This window comes from Sus scrofa, chromosome 2, assembly GCF_054392235.1.
Source record: "Sus scrofa isolate SSC_HxYL_T2T_F1_AM1 chromosome 2, Sscrofa_HxYL_maternal_Yorkshire_Landrace_v2.0, whole genome shotgun sequence".
NCBI lineage: Eukaryota > Metazoa > Chordata > Mammalia > Artiodactyla > Suidae > Sus > Sus scrofa.
The window spans coordinates 21304939-21319705 of record NC_139384.1 but is presented as its reverse complement, the minus strand read 5'-3'; the positions used below and the strand labels follow the sequence as shown (position 1 = coordinate 21319705).

At 43.5% G+C, this 14767-nt stretch overlaps 1 protein-coding gene across 4 annotated transcripts in view; it reads left to right on the top strand.

Moving 5' to 3' along the window:
• Nucleotides 1-14767, top strand: part of EXT2 (exostosin glycosyltransferase 2) — a 139742-nt gene that overhangs the window by 54988 nt on the left and 69987 nt on the right. For all 4 annotated transcript variants that reach the window (XR_014837028.1, XR_014837027.1, XM_085011383.1 and 1 more), the window contains one exon: nt 8525-8656. Coding sequence is in view for 2 of the 4 variants with exons in the window: in XM_085011383.1 (XP_084867509.1) it covers nt 8525-8656 (132 nt within the window). In the remaining 2 variants the exon portion in view is untranslated. The remainder of the gene's footprint in view (nt 1-8524; nt 8657-14767) is intronic.

The following is a 14767-nucleotide window of genomic DNA, read 5'->3' as shown; positions in this document are numbered from 1 at the left end:
GGGGTTGGGCAGTATTTAGGCACCTGCTGACCCACAGTTACATGGCATCGTCAGGTGTTTGGACAATGTTACCTCTTGGGATTTGGGGCAGAGGCATGGCTGGCTGGTTTATCATTTTGTTTTCTTTTGGGATTTTCATTAGACAAGTCCATTAATAGACTAAAATGAAGCTCGTAGACACGGGTCACCTTCAGGAGGTGCTTCTGGAGAGGGCAGTGCAAAGTCGACTGCTGACTAAAGGGCACTGGGGAGCCGTCACCGTGCTTGGGGATGCAGATGCCCTTGCACGACTTTGGGGTCCTGAGGTTCTTCTGTGCAATCTTTGCTCTTCTGTCCGCTTCTAGGAGCAGACTTACATGGTGTAGGTTTACCGACTCTTTCTCTCTCTTGATCTGTCCATCCATGGTGTGAGGGACTTTCATGGTCCCCTTTCTGTTTCACCCAGAAACACATTTTCCTTCTCCCCTCAAATCCACTTCCTGCGTCTTTTACTTTTTAAAATTCTGTATAGAAGTTATAATTATTACTATTAAGGGATGATTTTCCTTCTTGAACCTCGTACCTAAGTACCTCGTGGGCTGGTACTTGGATTTGGAAAGTTCTATGAGATGCTTTTGGTTCCTGTTGAGGGAGGTGGATTGGTTCCTTCTGCAAACACTGAGCGCCCCCTCCTTGCCAGGCGCTGTGTTAGACCTGGGAGATCGGGTGAGCACAGCCAGCTGTGTTCCCACCTTCGTGGTTCCCAGAGAAGCCCTGTCCGCTTCCTTGGAAGCTTAGAGATTCGGGCAGAAGGGGCACGTCACGGGCTGCTGCGCTTTAGCAGAGGTGTGCTCATGTTTGATTTATTTTGATTGTAGCTAACTCTCCTCTCTGACCAGACGGATTTCTCCACTGGCTTCAAGAATTGAGATGAAAGGAGTGTAAAACGCTAGGATCCCATTCTCTCTTTCCTCTTCCCCCTCCTGCCTTCCCACTGGGAGGCAGTGCTGAATGTATTGCTTGTGAGTGCCAGAGACCCTAGGGGGACAGGGCGTGTGCAAGTGTCGAGGAGGCGAGAGTGAATGTTTTCTGATGATGTGTTCTGCACCAGCACTGAGCCAGGGGCTTTGCAAACTTCATCGCAATGAATCCAGCGCCAGGAGGTAGGTGGTGTGGTCTCCGGCAAATTCAAAAAACAGAGGTTAAGTAGCTTCAAATTGGGCAAGATGCTCATTGTCGTGGCTCTTTCTATTACACCGCACTGGCTTCCTTTAAACACTTGTCAGTCCTCTTGGCTTTATGTTACTGAAAATCAAAGAAATTAAACCAAAGTAGCCATTACAGTTTGAAGTACTTATTCGCTTATGATAGTTTTAAGTTGGCTCAGTTCTTGCACTTTGCTGTATGATTTTCAACGTTTGAAAGCATCGTGGGAACTTTGTAGTTCTTACCCTTTGAATTCTGCACATTTTACGAAATTAGGGTGCTATCTGTTTAATAAAGGCTGCATGCTTTGTTCAAGGTTCTGTTGGTGTGACAAATTCCTATGTGACTGACCTTTCAGCTGTGTAGCTCCACAGTTCAGAGTGCCTGGGGAATTTGCGAAGCTGCTGGAGAAGCCCTCATTTAAACTTTTCAGGTAGCAATAAGTGTGGCCCATGTTTTAGAGTGAAAAACCCAGAACATAATAAGCATTTGCATTTGCTCCCTGGATGGGAGTGCTTTTGTGTGCTGCCAGCATAGCTGAAAACTCCTTCCTCTCTGCCGAAAAGTGGCGAACGCTGAGTCCTGGAGGGACTGTAAATTATGCCTTCTAAACACTTCAAGGTGTTAAAGAGGTCCTGCAGAAGTAATTAAGCCTGAGAGGGTCACTTATCCTCAGGCTGAGACACTTGAGCTATGATTATTGGCAAGGCTTGCTTCCTTTCCGAGAGAACTGCAATTGGGTGGACAGGGCGAGATGATTTGAGACATCTTAAATCAGAAGTTCTGTCCTACACTTGTGCCTTTGGCTGGTATTCTAGGTGGATTTGTTACCAATCATTGTTTCCTATAAATCCCAAATGCTGCTGTCTCCTCTGTGATTGAATATGCACATAAAGCTTTGGAATACTTAAGTTTGAGTGTGGTATGATTTAAAATAAAAGGACATATGACAGTGGGCCCATTTAGGTAGAAAAAGAGATAAATATGTATATATAGGTTCTAAAGGTCTGTATATATTTTTTTCTTTTTTTTTTCCCCCGCCCCCGCTTTTTTCAGGGCTGCACCTGAGGCATATGGAGGTTCCCAGGCCAAGGGTCTAATCAGAGCTGCATTTGCTGGCCAGATCTGAGCCATGTCTGTGACCTACAGCACAGCTCACAGCATCGCCGGATCCTTAATCTACTGAGTGAGGCCAGGGATCAAACCTGTGTCCTTATGGGTACTAGTTGAGTTGGTTACCACTGAGCTACGGTGGAAACTCCTAAAGGTATATTTTTAGAATGACAGAAAGCACAATTAATTAAAAATATAAACAGCTGACAAGTATCACAAATGTTAAAAAGCCAGAAAAATAACATTTTAACTAATTGCCAAATACATTTATATTACATTTTTTCCTATATATTTTGGCCGTATGTTTCTATATCACCTTTCTTACAGTGATTCAATACTTTTGTGGCTAGAACAGGAAGATAATTTGGGAAAAGGACATAAATATTTAAGTATTGTGTGTTTATGTGTGGACTCGTAAAGTGAATTTTAACGCCTTTCAGTTCCTTGGTAGAGACCCATTTCCTAAAACTTACTGTGGGCTGCTACTCTTAATACTGTAGGATGGGATCATGGGTTTGAGTGGTGGCTTTGTACCTAACAGCTCTGTATCTCAGTGTCCTCACATATAAAATGAAACGTATCTGCCCCAAATAAGTGACAGACTGGTTATAAAGAGCAGATGAGACCATGGGTACCAAAGTGCTTGGCAACAGGTAAAACATTGTAACATTTGCAAAAACACTAATTTATTTATTTATTTTATTTTTTATTTTCTTTCTTTATTTATTTGGTCTTTTTGCCTTTTCTGGGGCTGCACCCATGGCATATGGAGGTTCCCCGGCTAGGGGTCTAATCGGAGGTATAGCCGCCGGCCTACTCCAGAGCCACGGCAATGCAGGATCCGAGCCTCGTCTGCGACCTACCCCACAGCTCACAGCAATGCTGGATCCTTAACCCACTGAGTGAGGCCAGGGATCGAACCCACAGCCTCATAGTTCCTAGTCGGATTCATTAACCACTGCACCACGATGGGGACTCCAAGGACACTAATTGAAAAACCTGCCAATTTCGCCACCCAAGGAATTCAGTCTAGCTCGAGAGAGAAAAGTGATCACCTGAAAGAAAGAACAGTGAAGCAATCATAGAAGAGTCTATAACCGAAGGAACCTGTCAGGCAAAGGCTGTGAGTGCTGTGGGCTGTCAGAGCAGGGACGATTGTTGATGTGGGGGGTGATCAGTCAAGGTTTCACAGAGGAGATAGATTCTTTTAGGTCTCAGAAACCGTCGGTATTTTGGCTGATGGGAGGGAAAACAGCAACGTGACTGAGCGGGAATGAGGTTGGAGTGAGTGGGATGTCTCTGAGAACCAGCAGCAGGCAGCCAGCAGGCCCCCAGGCCATACCCAGATGGCAAACCACAGGACAGCTTAAGTCAGATGCCCTTGGAAGCGAAATCTGTTTCTGATTTTCTCAGAGTGGGAGAAACTCTCATGGTGATGCTTTGCCTTCTTCTTCTTGTCAGTGGAAACAATAGGCGTCCCATAACTCAGAAGTTACCCTGGGCTTTGACTAATGAATAGAGGACTTGCCCAGCAAACAGAACCGAAGTCCACAAGTCTAAACTAGAAAGTGCCTTTTTCCTCTGGCTGTTGTGGTTTTACTTCCGTTTCTTGTGTTAAACTTTGCTGCGTTCACCCTCTTGCAGAAACGCTCACGGCCTCTGGTTTTGAGGGGCGTCAGAGGCCGAAGGGGGTGGCGGAGGTCGTCCTGCTTTCCTTAGGAACTGAGTTTAAACTCTGCTTGCATGAGCAACTGTCTTCTTTTAGAGAACTGTATTGGACTGTGACAGAGCAGCTGGTTTGGGAGTATCCCTCCTGTCCGTAAAAGAAAAAGAAATAGAAAAGCCTCTTCAAATACAGTTTAGAGGCATTGGGGAGCAACCCAGGCAGTCAGTGCTTAAGGATGGTTCCCAAGAGCCAGGGGCACACCGAGGGGAGCAGCCTGCTCGCTCTGGCTTCTTCCCCCAGGGCACGTCCTCATTCACGGGGGAGGGGGGATGCAGGCTTCGCAGAAAGCAGCAGTCCCACAGGGCTTCCAAACTATCTGGGATTTGAAGGACAAACTCCCAGGAGAAAGGAAACCACGAGAAATAAGCAAAAAGTGGGCGTGCAGTCTTCCCTTGAGGTGTTTGCCGACTCCGAAGGTTCACATAGTCAGAGCGGGACTCCAAGAATCTGCACCAAGAAACAGTGGGAGCCTAACAAGCTGTGCAGATTTTACAGCAACCGTATATAGTGCTGATGAGATTAAGTTCAGTGTTCAAGGCTGGCCAAAATGGAGGGGTCCTGCCCAGTACCCCAGGCTTCAGTTGAAAATCCAGAAGGCCACACCTTCAGAGTAAGGGAAGGCTGAAAAAAGCTGGCCCTGACCAAACTCAGAACCAGCCACTGACAGGATTGAGAGTGGCCTGACTGCACGCTCTGTGCCTGCCAGAGGGACACGTTACATTCCTAGGAGGAAGGTAATCTTGATCACACGCGCCTCTACAACGTTTAATACCGAATGTTGGCATCCAATAAGAAATTAAGGTGGATGCTAGAAATTGAAACCAAATAACCAAAATGAAGAGTAAAAACAGATGGTGGAAGGAGCCTTAACAGGTTATTCAGATACTGGAATTATCAGTCAGGAACAATGTTTTCAATAATATAGAAGAAAAGAAGGAAGATTTCAACAAAGATATGAAATCTTCTTTTTAAAAAGTCAAATGGGAGTTCCTCTTGTGGTTCAGTGGAAATGAATCTGACTAGTATCCATGAGGACGCAGGATCGATCCCTGGCTTTGCTCAGTGTGGGTTAAGGATCTGGCATTGCTGTGAACTGTGGTGCAGGTCGCAGACACGGCCTGTAACTGGTGTTGCTGTGGCTGTGGTGTAGGCCAGCAGCTACAGCTCCAATTTGACCCCTAACCTGGGAACCTCCATATGCTGTGGGTGTGGCCCTAAAGAAACAAACAAAAAGTCAAGTGGAGGAGTTCCCTGGTGGCCTAGTGGTTAAGGATCCGGTGTTGTCACCACTGTGGCACTGGTTCTATCCTGAGAACACCTGCATGCCACAGGTGTAGCCAAAAAAAAAAAAAGGCAAGTAGAAATTCTAGAACTGAAAAATATAAGAAGTGAAATTAGGAGTTCATTACATGAGTTTAGTAGCAGTTTAGACACACACACACACAAAGGATAAAGGCTTATTGGACCAGAAGAAAAATTAGTAGAAAATACCCAGATTGGAGCACAGAGAGGAAGAGAGGCAAAATACAGAAAAGAGAGGATGAGACCTATGGGACGTGGTGAAAATATTTTATATACGTGTGTATTTGGAGTCCTAGAAGAAAAGGAGAGTCTGACAAAATCAGTATTTAAAAAAAAAAAAAAAAAAAGCTGACTGGAGTTTTCTGAAAACAGTGAGAGACATCAAAGAAGCTCTACATTTCCCAGTGGGATAAATACAAAGAGCCACACTGAGATACATAGTTTAACTGCTGTAAGCCTAAAGCAGAGAAGAGCTTCAATGCCCTCGGAAAGAAAAGGCATATTATCTCCAAAGGAGCCAATAACACTGATTTATTAGCAAAAATTAGATGAAGCCAGATGACAATGGAAGTGTATTTTGAATGTGCTGAAGAAAAGTAATTGCTAACTTAGAATTCTCTACCCAGCAAAAATATTCTTCAAAAATGAATGGGTGGGGGTGCAGGGAGAGAAACTTTTAAACAAATAAAAATGAGAGAATTTGCTGCCAGCTAACCTGCAGTGAAAAAATAAATAACAAAACAAATTCTTTGAGCAAGAGGAAAATAATTTGAGATGGAGGCTCAAGTATGCACGAAGGAATGAAGAATGTCAAAAGGGCAAATATATGGTAAATATAAATAAAAATTTACTTTTAAAGGCAATAATAATGATGTCTATGGGATTTAAAATATGTAGAAGAAAAATATTTGACACTAAGATCATAATGGATGAGAGGATAAATGGAGGTTCTTGTATTGTTTGCTAAGTTGTAAAATTACTAATTGGAAATATAATAAGCTAGTCATACTTACTCTAATTACTGGATAGCTACTAAAAAAATTGCTTACTCTAATTGCTAGGATAGCTACTAAAAAAAAAAAATCAGAAGACTAAATAACCAGCAAGCTAATGGAGAAAAAAAACATGGAATAATAATAAAATTTAATCAATTCTAAGGGCTAGAGAGGAGGAATAAAGGAACAGAGAACAGATAAAACAAAGAGAATGAGCATACACTTAAACCCAGACATATCAGAAATTGCATTAAGTATAAATGGACTATATGTATTATTGGAAGCCAGAGATTTTTGAATGGGATAAAATATTAAAATCCATTTATACCCTTTTTATAAGAGACTTTTTTTTTTTTTTTTTGGCCCCACTTGCAGCATCTGAAGTTCCTGGGCCGGGGATGGAACCCACACCACAGCAGTGACCCAAGCCATTGCACTGACAACACTGAGTCCTTAGCCCTCTGAGCCACATGGGAACTCTTGTAAGAGACAGTCCTGAAACAAGCTTTGAGAGCACAAATTTGAAAATAAAAGTTTCAGAAATAAACACACACACATACATGCACACACACAAGCAGATAAAAATCAATGAGGATATGGAATATTTAAATGTTACAAATAATCAACTTACTCTGCTTGACAGTTGTAAAACATTACAGTCATCAACCGCAAAATACTCTTTTTTAAAAGTGCACACAGATCATTTACAAAAATAAGCAATGTGCCGAGCCATAAACCAAGTTTAAATAAATTGTGAAGTTTTAAAATAACGTGTATGTTCTCTAGTATAGTACAATCAAAGTAGAAATCAGTAACAGGAAGATGTATAGAAAATCCCCAAATGTTTGGAAGCTGAACAGTATACTTCTAAATGACCTATGGGTCAAAGAATGTATCACAGTGGACATTTAAAAAATTTTTCCTAAATTATAAAGAAAATGATATATGAATGTGTGGGATGCATTCAAAATAGTGAATGCCTAGAAGTAAATTTATAGCTTTACTTGTGTTAAAAAAGAAGAAAGACTGAAGTATCTTAATATCTTAACCTTAGTCTCAAGTAGCTAAATGAAAGATGAATTAAGTCCCCCAGAACAGAATAAAATAATATTAAGAGCAGAAAGGAATAAAATAGAAAAAAAATGTAAGATAAAGAAAATCAGCAAAACCAAACATTGGCTTTTTGAAAAGTTTAATATAATTGATAAATACTTAGTAAAACTGATCAAGTACAAAGAGAAAACACAGATTATCCATATCAGGAATGAAAAGAGGTATATTATCACAGATTTTGTAGGCGTCAAGTAGACTTAGCACACATTTAGTCCAATAAATTCAGCAATTTAGGTAAACTGAACATATTTCTTGAAAAATACTACCAACAAAGCTGACAGACATGAAAATATGCATAATCTTATGTCTATGAAAAAAATTAATCCATGATTTAAAACCATTACACATTAAAAAAACAAAACAAACCAAAACAAAAAAACCCCACCTAGCCCAGATGGCTTTTTTGATGGATTCTAAATCTTTCAAGGAAAAGGTAATTCTGACCTTGCATAAAATTTCTCAAGGAATGGAACTTTTCCTACTTACTTTTCAATTCATTTTATGAGGCCAGCATAACCTGACACAAATCTGATTTTCATATTAACTGTGTTGAACAAAAGAGGTCAGGTACAGAAGCGTAAATGCTATTTGATTCCATTAATATGAAATTCAGTACTGAGTATAACAGAAATCAGAATTATGATTCTTGTGGGGGTGAGATACTGACTAGGAAGGAGCGTAAGGGAATCCGGAATATTCTGTGTCTTTAACGGGATAGTCCTCATACAAGCATGTATATATGTAAAAATTCGTTGAGTTGTACTCTTAGGATTTATGCACTTTATGTATGTTGTATTTTTAAAAAAGGCTATAAACTTACTCTGGTTAGACACGCTGATATTTCGTCACCATGTAGTTTCTCTTACACCGAAAGTGACTCCAGTGTGCGTCTCACCTGCTCACCTTCCGTTTTGGCTGCCTTGACCTGGGGTCACTCTGATGGAGCTGCTCCAACAGCAGGAAGCCTTTGCTTTGGGCTCCCCCATCCTCGGGGATAAAGAACTTACCCAGACCCGGGCTTGGCTGTGATGGAGCATCTAGTTCTTTCCACTGGCTTTGCTCACTTCATGCAGTGTGGTTTTCTCCACAGGCACGGTGGTTCTGGGAAGCCTACTTCCAGTCAATCAAAGCCATTGCCCTGGCCACCCTGCAGATCATCAATGACCGCATCTACCCATATGCCGCCATCTCCTATGAAGAGTGGAACGACCCTCCCAGTGTGGTAAGTGAATCCCAGGGCTGGCCACGTCAGGCATGGGCTAGCTCTCAGGACGGAACGATGGAAAATGCGCTGAATTTATAAAGCTTATTTACATTTGAGCTTTCTAAGGTGGGAGTGTGCTATAGTACTTGTGGCCCAGTAGGACCAGCTTCATTCTGAGATGATGACAAAAGTAAGAAATAACCGAAGCAGCAGCTTCCAGTTTGTTTTAAATGTGCTTAGGAAGACAGTACGTTTATCTATTGCAGAAATAAATGGGAGGCCTGGGTCTTGTTGGAAAACTTCCTGATGGCTTTTGCAGGTGTAGTGCTTTGAACTCTTTTGAGAAGATTCTGTGAGCAACTTAATAATAGTAGCTTATATTTTGAGTACCTCCTCTTGTGCCAGGGACTATGTTAAATGCTTTACGTGGATTTTGTCAGCTAACCTTTCATCATCAGCAGAAGTGATCTAGAGGCATGAGGGATGGTGCAGGACTATGACTGAGGTCCCTGGCTCTTAGCAGCAGCACGATGGAGCGGTTGGAAGCTGCTCTCAGGGCTTCGTCCTTGCTGGAAGGAGACACGAAGCACCTGTGGTCTTGTAGGAATTGTGGCTGTGGCCCTGGCTTCTTTCTCACTGAAATTGCCCGAGGCTGTGGGGGCTGCATGTGTTGGTTCCCAGCTACCCCGGAGGACACCTGCCGTCTGGCTCACAGACCCCAAGGCCTCTGCGGGAGAGAACTAGACTCTTCACCGAATCACTGTTCTTCTAATCGTTGCTCTCTCTCTGGCCGTCCATCCTCACCTCTGGCTTCTGCCTTCCCTAAGTAGTGCCGTGTGCTGCCACCTGGTTCATCTTCACGTGGGGCCCTCCTTTCCTCCTTCCTCCCCTCCTCCAGCCTTTATTCAGTGGTTGCTATGTGCCAGGTGCTCCATCAGGGGCTGAGAAAGCAGAAGAAAAAACCAGGCCCTGCCCTCAAAGGAACGCTGCACTAATGGGAAGCCAGCAAGTAAGGTGGCAGTTGTATGAGTGGCCCCATAACAGAGCCATGTACAGAAAGCCCAGGGAGCACAGCGGCAGGCCCTTTCCTGAAGCCGGGGTGCCTGAGGGGAAGGGAACGGTACAGTGAAACCAAAAACAGCCAACACATTTCTGTTTTGTTTGAGGTTCAAGTTTCTTTCTGTCCACCACCTCCCTTGAATCCATTCCCAAAGGTGACCTTCTAGAATGTTTCTCTTCCTACATGAACATAGCTATATAATAGTAGAACACAGACGGGGTCGTACCATACATATTATTTGTGCACTTTGCCTTCTTGACTTTCATAGTAGATCATAGACTTACTTCCATTTCATTCTGTATGGGTATCCTTCAGTTTTAAGGATGGCTGTATACTATTCCACTGTCTAGGTATCTCTTACGTGCAGCTCTATTATTGATAGAGATTTAGATTGCTTTTTTTTTTCCTCTTCTCTAACGGTAATACAAGGGACACCCTTTCATATGTGTTTGCACATAAATGTGTGACTGTATCTATAGAATTAATTCCAGCTGAGAAATTACTTAAAGAATAAACACATTTTTGACAGAACACTGTAAATCAACTGTCCTGGAAAAAATAAAAATCATGTAAAAAAAGAAAAAAAAGGAATAAACGCATTTTGAATGCTGATAGATACTAACAAATCACCCTTTCAAAAGACTGGGTGCATTTATAGTTCTACCAGTAACATTTTGGTTATTCTGGTTCTCCACGCCTTCAGAAACCCTGAGTGCTTGAATTTTAGTTCATCTGATCTTACATGTGTGAATTTTTCAAGTGGAAGGTTGATATCTCTGTCAGGTTTCTCCCAGAACGCAAATAGAAATTCTCTTTGGTCACACTGAATTTTTAGATTGTTTTGGGTACTTATTCATTCAGTAGGTATTTATTGAGTACTGCTGTGTTCCAGGTGGTGTTTTTGGTACTTGAAATGTGTCAACAAAGCAGAGAAAAATTCATGCCTTTGAGGGGTTTGCATTGCAATAGATCCTGCGATCAGGAAGCAAGATTTTCAAGCAGAATTTTAAAGTTGTCTTTATATAGTTTCTTCACAAGTCTTGACAATTTTTTTCTTAGGTGTTTTATCTTTCTTATGCTCTGATAAAAGAATATGTATTTTCTGATATTATAGTTTCTTCTCTGTATGAAGACATATTTTTGGCTTTTATATATAAATTTTGTAATACTCTTTTATTGAATTCTGTGTTTCACTTTTTTAAAAGTTGAGAGGAGTTTCTGTTGTGGCTCAGCAGAAATGAACCCGACTAGTATCCATGAGGACACAGGTTCAATCCCTGGCCTCGCTCAGTGGGTTAAGGATCCAGTGTTGCCATGAACTGTGGTGTAGGTCACAGACGCAGCTCAGATCCCACGTGGCTATGGCTGTGGTGTAGGCTGGAAGCTGCAGCTATTAGACCCCTAGCCTGGGAACTTTCATATGCCGCAAGTGCGGGCCTAAAAAGCAAAAAAAAAAAAAAAACAAAAAAAGTTGACTGTCTTATGTCTTCTAGATATACAACTGCATCTACAAAAGCTAATTTTGCTTCCTTTTTCCAGTCTTTGAACTTTTTATTATCTTTTATCTAATTACTGTCGCTAGTAATGGTACATGATGACCCGAGTGTTAAAAGAGAAGGGTGTTGTCTAGTCTGGGAAAGGGAGAAAGTTAGCTTCCTTCCAGAAGGAACAGCAGATTCTGAGGTCAGAGGGACAGGAGAGTATGGCGGTTTAAGGAACTTCCAGGAGGTCAGTGTGGCAGGAGTGAAGGGGGCTTGAGAGGGAGAGACGGAGGTGAAGCCTGCAGAGGGCCCAGGTTGAGAAACACCTGGTATCTTAGGGAAGATGCCAGGATATTATCTGTGGGTTACAGGAAGTCACTGAGGCATTTACCCAGGAGTAACGTGGTGAGATTGGCTCTCAGGTCAGTCTGACATCGGCGTGGAGGGTGGGTGAGCTCCAGGGGAGGAAGCTGGAATCTGGGTGAGAATTTCTCAAATTTCTCGAGAGCAAATTTGAGCCCTGTTGGGGAGGACCCACAGTTCTCACGGGCCAGTGAGGGAGTTTAGGAAGAGGAACATGCTGTCGTTTACGCAGAAGGGATGTGGGTGCACGGACGTCATGCAGGGGGTGGGGGTGGGGGGTCCAAATGCAGTCCGCCTGCAGGGCCTCCCATGGTCCGGTGCCAGGCTGCCGTCTAGCTTTATTTCCTCCTCTTCCTTTTCAGGGAGCGCTTGATTTCTAGCAACACAACCTTGCCCTCCCTGTGTTTGCTCCCTGCTCCTCCTCCCCTCTGTCGTTGTGACAGTTGGTCCTTTCACTGAGGTGCCTTTCTTCACCATCGCCTCTGGTCATCCTCATCTCATCCAGGTTTCAGGGGCCTCCTCCTGAATCCCTTCCTCTGGGAGGTTTTCCTGGGCCCCTCAACAGAAAGTAGTCTTTCCTCCTTGTATCTCTCTCTCTTTTTATTTATTTATTTAGGAAGTTCCCAAGCTAGGGGTCGAATGGGAGCTGCAGCTACCGGCCTACACCACAGCCACAGCAACACCAGATCCAAGCTGCATCTGTGACCTACACCACAGCTCACGGCAATGCCAGATCCTTAACACACTGAGCAAAGCCAGGGATCGAACCCGTGTCCTCATGGATCCTAGTTGGGTTCATTTCTGCTGCTCCACAATGGGAATTCCACCCTCCTTGTATCTCTTAAAGGACATTATCTGTTTCTTTCCTGTCACTTAACATACACAGAAGTATCATTTCCTGTAAAATTTTAAGCTTCTTAAGGGAATTTCTGCGTTATCTTGGTATTCCTCACAGTACCTAGGACAGTTTAATTCAGAGAGGAGGCCCTGGGTACATGAAGGAGGGAGGGAGGGAGGAAGAAGGATTGGGGTCCCAGGCCTTGAGCCATCCAAGGCTCACTGATGTGACAGCCATTATTTTATTTGACCTTCACCCTGTTGGGAAGATAGGGAAAGTGATAGATTCTTTCTCGTCTGTAAAGCAGACGTAATGAGACTCACAGAGCTTGATGGCCTGTCCGAGGTCATATAACAGGCAAGTTGTGTAAACAGGCAAGAACCCGGGTCTTCTACCTGCAGAGTATCTTGAATTGCTCCTGGTGTTTTATGCAAGCCATTGAGCTTCCTCTGGGTTCAAACATTTCCCCTCTTCCGAGCATATGGTACAAGCTTAAGACAAAGAATATCACATCTGTTCCTCTGCGGGAGAATTCCCACAGGTGGGATGGTCGTGACCCAGCCAGAAAATGTGGAAGCAGTGGGACTTTATTCTGCACTTTTATCTAAAGCTCTAAGAAAAGCATATAAGAATAAATGGTTGGAACTTTGGTCTCTGTCTTTCGTAAGAATATAGACTAGGAGAAAATAGTATATGAAATTTTGTAGTTTTGAATCTGATCCATTTTAATTTAAGAAAAACAGTCAAATTTGGAAAAGAATATAAGTATAAAAAGCAAAGATCTGGATATGCAACTGGAAAATATAATCTCTATTCTTTCCTTTAACTCTTAGGTAGCCCTTTTCCAGGAAGTTTAGTGTTGACCACATTTTGAGGAGACCAGGTGATGAGAGCCCTGATTTAAAGCTGCAGGTTGTGCTTTTCTGTTTCTTCAGTGAAGGCGGCTGACAGGAGTAGTGCTGATTTATTTACAATTCACTTTCCCCCTCCCCTTCAGCAATATCCAGCCTACTCTAGACGTGATTACCATGAGTCCAACCAAGCTGCAGGGGAGTCTCCCCTCCAGATTCCAGCACATTCACAGTGCGGACACCCCGAGGTGGGAGTAGGTGTGGACTGCAGTCAGTAAATCAAGGGAAGGTCTGGTTTGTTCACAGATCTTTGTCGGGGCCTCAGCCACGCGCTGTGCTCGCTCAGGTTGGAGAGCAGGGGGTGGGAGCAGAGAGTCCTTTTTGGCCAGATGCCGCTGCCTCAGTTGAATGTGCACAGAAGGGCTGTGCATGTGGATGATGAAGACAGCAAGGGGTGGCCCTGCAGAAACCGGAAACCCAGCGCTGGTGTCAGCAGATGCTTTGTCCTTCTCAGCTGTGACCAGAGAGGAAGCCGATTTTACAGTGCACTGTACTCTCAGAACTGGATCGAGTTTGACAAAAATCGTTTGGCAGCGTAGCTTTTTTTTTTTTTTTTGTCTTTTTGCCTTTTCTAGGGCCGCTCCTGCAGCATATGGAGATTCCAGGCTAGGGATCTAATCAGAGCCATAGCCGCCAGCCTGCACCAAAGCCACAGCAACTCGGGATCCGAGCTGCATCTGCAACCTACACCACAGCTCACAGCAACGCCAGATCCTTAACCCACTGAGCAAGGCCAGGGATCGAACCCGCAACCTCATGGTTCCTAGTCAGATTCGTTAACCACTGTGCCACGACAGGAACTCCCGTAACTTTTTTTAAGTAGCAGATCTGTCTGGTCTGGAGAGATTGGCCCTTTTTTTCGAATCTTCTCTTTCAAAGGAATTTCTCACCCACCAAGGTTCTTTAATGAGGGAAGATGTGTTTGTTTTGATCATTTTCTTAGCTCCTCCTGTCAAAGATGCCTGCATTTTACAATCTTTTTAGTCTCTCCGTGCTGTCGTTTTTTTTTTCCATTTATGCAAATACCAGCAACACTCATCTCCCCAAATACTCCATACTTGAATCACTTCCCACTTCTGCATCATTTCTGGTTTTGCCCTTTGCCCAGCCTTGTCCCTGCATCTGGGCCCAGCCTGTGTGTCTGGGGATCCCCTGGACACCCTCCCTGCCTTACTTCTGGTCCGTGAGCACGTCAGGAGGATGGAGATTGAGGTGGTGAGCGTTACATTGGACACAGGCACGGACTGGGCCAGGAGCTGTGCGTGGCTTTCTGACCTGTGCCAACAAAACTATATCCTCTCAGTGACAGTTTTTCTAAAAACTAAAGGTAATGTAGTCCTAAGGTCATGTGGTAGAGTCGGGTGGACTCTCTTCCCATGGTATTTTCTACAACGAGATTTGGAAGATTACACTCCACCAGCAAGATGTACAATAGTATTTACCCGGTACACCCCCCCCCTTTTTTTTCCTTTTTGG